A 3,563-nucleotide genomic window follows, 5' to 3' on the forward strand; every position below is an offset into this window, starting at 1 on the left:
TATTTATTTTTTTATCTATTACTCCACAGGAAAATTATTGTACAAATGTGTATACTTTTTGAAAGTACCTGTAATATAAAAAGAGCATTCTATTGAATTTTGAGAATTGAAATAATATGGTAAAAGTATGTGAAGAAGTGACTTTTTCTGGTCTGTCACACTTCTTTAACTCTCTTTACCATAGTATTGTCAATCTCGTTTCAGTAGAATATCCTGTTGTTAAAAAAAGTTTTTAAACCGTAGAGAGTGTGGTTGTTTTAGTCATTATTTTATTGTTACAGTTCGGTTTTAAGTAATAAAGACTTTCTTCCTTACTTTCTTAAAATCTATTTCTGCCGGAGACAGCAGTCGCAAACTTGGTCTGCATATAGCAGCTTCCCTCCGGACTATACATTTAGGTATACAAATTGTAAATCACAAACTTTTTAGCACCAATCACAGCATTCATAGGTATGCCAATTGTAAATCACAAACATTTAAGAAAGAGTATAGAGGAGAAAGGGTATAGATGTTAAAAACACAGTAGGCAGCCCATCGGCACAATTTTCACTCGGTGAGAAACTTCGTCTGTGCTTGCCGTTATTCCCACTCTACTCTCTCAGGGACGGTCTAAATAACTTCGAAATGCCACAGCCATTTTAAAATGCAACTGGTAGAAAATTCTCATGGAAAAGGTACAAAAGTGACGTTCTAGGTGGCGCGGCCACCGTCACGCCGGTGGGGGTGCGGCTGTTGGGGCTTTGACGGCGTCCTCGCCGCCTCGGGAGGAGACCTCCGCGTGCAGCCTCATGTACTTCTTGGGTGTGGCCATGGTGGCCACCAGCCCGAGGGCCAACAGCCCGCACAGAAAGTAGTTCGCTGCGTCGGCGCCGAAGTCCGCGAAGAGGCGTGCGTAGACCAGGGTGGTCACCAACGAGAACGGCTGCGGGGCAAGGGTAAAGTAAAGCTCCTGATGTGCGTACTAACAATTCAAGGTTGATGAAAATCCCCGTCGGAATTTGACAATGTGGGCACCTTGTAGAGGTGTCTCATAGCTGCACACCCTCTGTGTTAACGCCTGTCTTCCTACAATTTCCTGCAGTCGCTTACCTGGAACATCCAGTTGACGATAGAGGTCGGATTACCCTCAGGCTCAGGGTACGTGAGCTCCGCCGCCATCTCCAGCCCGGCGACGAAGAAGCTCGACATGAACATCCTGCGTGCAGACATGGCGCGTTTATAAATTCAAGCGTACGTCAATTTTCTGTATTTTTCAGATTTTTTTTTAAAGTAATTTCTCTGATGTTTAAATTGATTTTCTTGACTTTTTTCTGAATTTTTCTGTTTGATCTTTTAGGTAATTATTTTGAATTAAGTACTCGGGATCTCAAGTATTCCTCGCCACACCACACTTACCCCATCCCAGCGGCCGCCCAGTACACCATGTCGATGGAGCTCCTGCCCAGCACCACCGTGTACATGACGCAGGTGGCCAGCGACCCGGCGTACACGGCCACGCACAGTTCCCTGTCGACGGAGAGCACTCGGTGAGTCTATGCATCTGTATTGCCCCGCGCCCTGGGCCCCGCCCGCACCCCGCACCCCACGCCCCGCCGCGCCCTTGGGGCCCACCGGAGCCAGGGTCACCGAAAATAGCGAGCGGCTGTTGGTTCCCATGGCTCTTCTCTCCTCTCCCGCGCCGCCCGCGTCCTCTGCCAGGCTCGCTGGGGCGCGAAAGCGTCGCGGGGCGCAGCAGCAGCAGCAGCAGCAGCAGCCAACACTTACTTGAACCACTTGGTCCTGTCCAGCGCGGCCGAGACCACCGCGATGCCGCCCATGCCCGTCAGCGTCATGAGCGTGGCGAGCCAGCCCGCGTCCGCTCCCCGGTCCTGGAAGCAACGGTGGACGTTAGCGCGGTGTCGAAAGGGCGCGTGCGAGAAAGTATGGGAGGGCATGGGGGCAGCACTCACCGGGAAGAACTCGAGGACGAATCTGTTGAGCAGGGTGTTGATGGCGACGAACACGGCCACGAGCAGCGTGTACGAGGTCAGCAACAGCAAAAAGTGCAGGTTGGTGCAGATGCGCCGCATGGAGGCCATGAAGTTGGAGGTGGCGGTGGGGGTGAGGGGCTGGTCAGAGGCCAGCGACTGCGCCGACGAGCTCTTGTCGGCAGAGGCCTTGGCCGCCTTGGCGGAGGCCTGGGCCGGGGATGGGGGCAGCGGCGGCGCGTCCTGGAACACTGTGGACTCGTATTTGAAATAATGGCGCTGCTGCGACGAAGTGGGCGCGCGCGCAAATTCAAATCGCAATGGCCGGACTGGGGCCTGTTAATGTGCATTAAATGCGCTGGATGCTCTTTCCTGCGTAGAGTGCATTTATTAAACACGGTGGGTGGGGGAAAGGAGAGGAGAAAGGGAAGGGAAGAAAAGGGAAGGGAAGGGGGGGCAAATGTGAGAAGTTAGCGTGCAGATCGATGAGGAGATGGGGCTGGGCCCGGCGGGACGCGGAGGGCGCAGGCGGAGAGTGCCTGAAAGGGACGGAGGGGGGTGGGGTGGGGAGAAGCGTGAAGAAACAAAACCGCCAAACAATGGCCGATCCCCGCTTTGTCATCAATCTGCATGGCTTGCTCCCTCCCCTCCCCCCTTCCCCCCGGGAATGCTGCAGTACTCACGCCAGATGACGAGGACCAGAAGGACCGTGGCGAGCGCCGCCAGGCTGAGGTTGAGCTGCAGAAAGCCCCAGAAGATGTCCTCTTGGCTCCAGGACGACCTCGCCGTGAGCGGGGCGAGCGCGCTGCCCACCGAGAAGCCGGCCTGGTGGAAAACGACATTTTGTTTAAAAATAAATAAATATATACATACTTTTTTACGTGGAAGTCTCGCCGGCACGATCTGTGCGAGCGTTTGGGGCCTCTCTATCGCCCGCGGTGAATGGATGAGGGCCTAAGTGTAGTGGGCAGCGCAACAAGTGGCAGGTAGGCGGCGGCGGCGCGAGGTGAGCGCGGCAAACCTCTTTAAATTTTAAACCGCCGCGAGGGGTGGCGGCAGGCGCCGCCCCCAGGTGAGGCGGGGCGCGCTCTGCTCGGCGGGGACGCGGGGAGCTCCCCCGCCTCATCGCGTAAGGGGCTCAGCCCCGCTGGGACGGCGGAAGACACGTCTCTCGCCAAGTGGATTTCGACGCTCGCGCGTCGTCGAAATATCCACCGAGGAGTGCGAGACGCGCGAGGCTCGGCGGACTCGAGTTGTCAGCAGAAGTAGAAGCAGAAGGAGGCAAAAAAAAAACTAAGTTGGGTGGGTGTTGGATTTGGATCTGTGCGTCTGCCGTCGGAGATGCGTCTAATCGTAATGGATGGGCTGGATGGGAGGGGTCTTGACCTCGGCCCTGACGCGCCGACTCATCCGAGCGGAGCGGGCGATACGCAGGGAAGTTGGAAGGACTTCTGGGGTGCTTGATGGCACGTCGACGCGGGGTCGCAGCGCGGGGGGAGGGAGTAGCAGGCGCCTATGGAAGTTCCAAGGTGTTCGAGCATGGCAGGGGGAGGAGGGTTACCAGGTAGAGATTGAGAGGTCGGGGCCGGGGGTCCG

The 3,563-nt window shown here is 55.5% G+C and overlaps 1 protein-coding gene across 3 annotated transcripts in view; it reads right to left on the reverse strand.

Moving 5' to 3' along the window:
* Positions 1–252: 252 nt before the first annotated feature.
* LOC113205670 (uncharacterized MFS-type transporter C09D4.1-like) overlaps positions 253–3,563 on the reverse strand; it is a 34,521-nt gene continuing 31,210 nt past the window's right edge. For all 3 annotated transcript variants that reach the window (XM_026421378.2, XM_026421380.2, XM_026421379.2), the window contains exons 5-10: positions 2,651–2,792; positions 1,950–2,218; positions 1,765–1,868; positions 1,396–1,506; positions 1,090–1,195; positions 253–922 (exon numbers count right to left, since the gene is read on the reverse strand). In XM_026421378.2, the coding sequence (XP_026277163.1) occupies positions 710–922; positions 1,090–1,195; positions 1,396–1,506; positions 1,765–1,868; positions 1,950–2,218; positions 2,651–2,792 (945 nt within the window). In that variant the 3' untranslated portion in view covers positions 253–709. The remainder of the gene's footprint in view (positions 923–1,089; positions 1,196–1,395; positions 1,507–1,764; positions 1,869–1,949; positions 2,219–2,650; positions 2,793–3,563) is intronic.

This window comes from Frankliniella occidentalis, unplaced genomic scaffold (assembly GCF_000697945.3).
Source record: "Frankliniella occidentalis isolate FOCC.00 unplaced genomic scaffold, Focc_3.1 Scaffold142, whole genome shotgun sequence".
Lineage (NCBI taxonomy): Eukaryota > Metazoa > Arthropoda > Insecta > Thysanoptera > Thripidae > Frankliniella > Frankliniella occidentalis.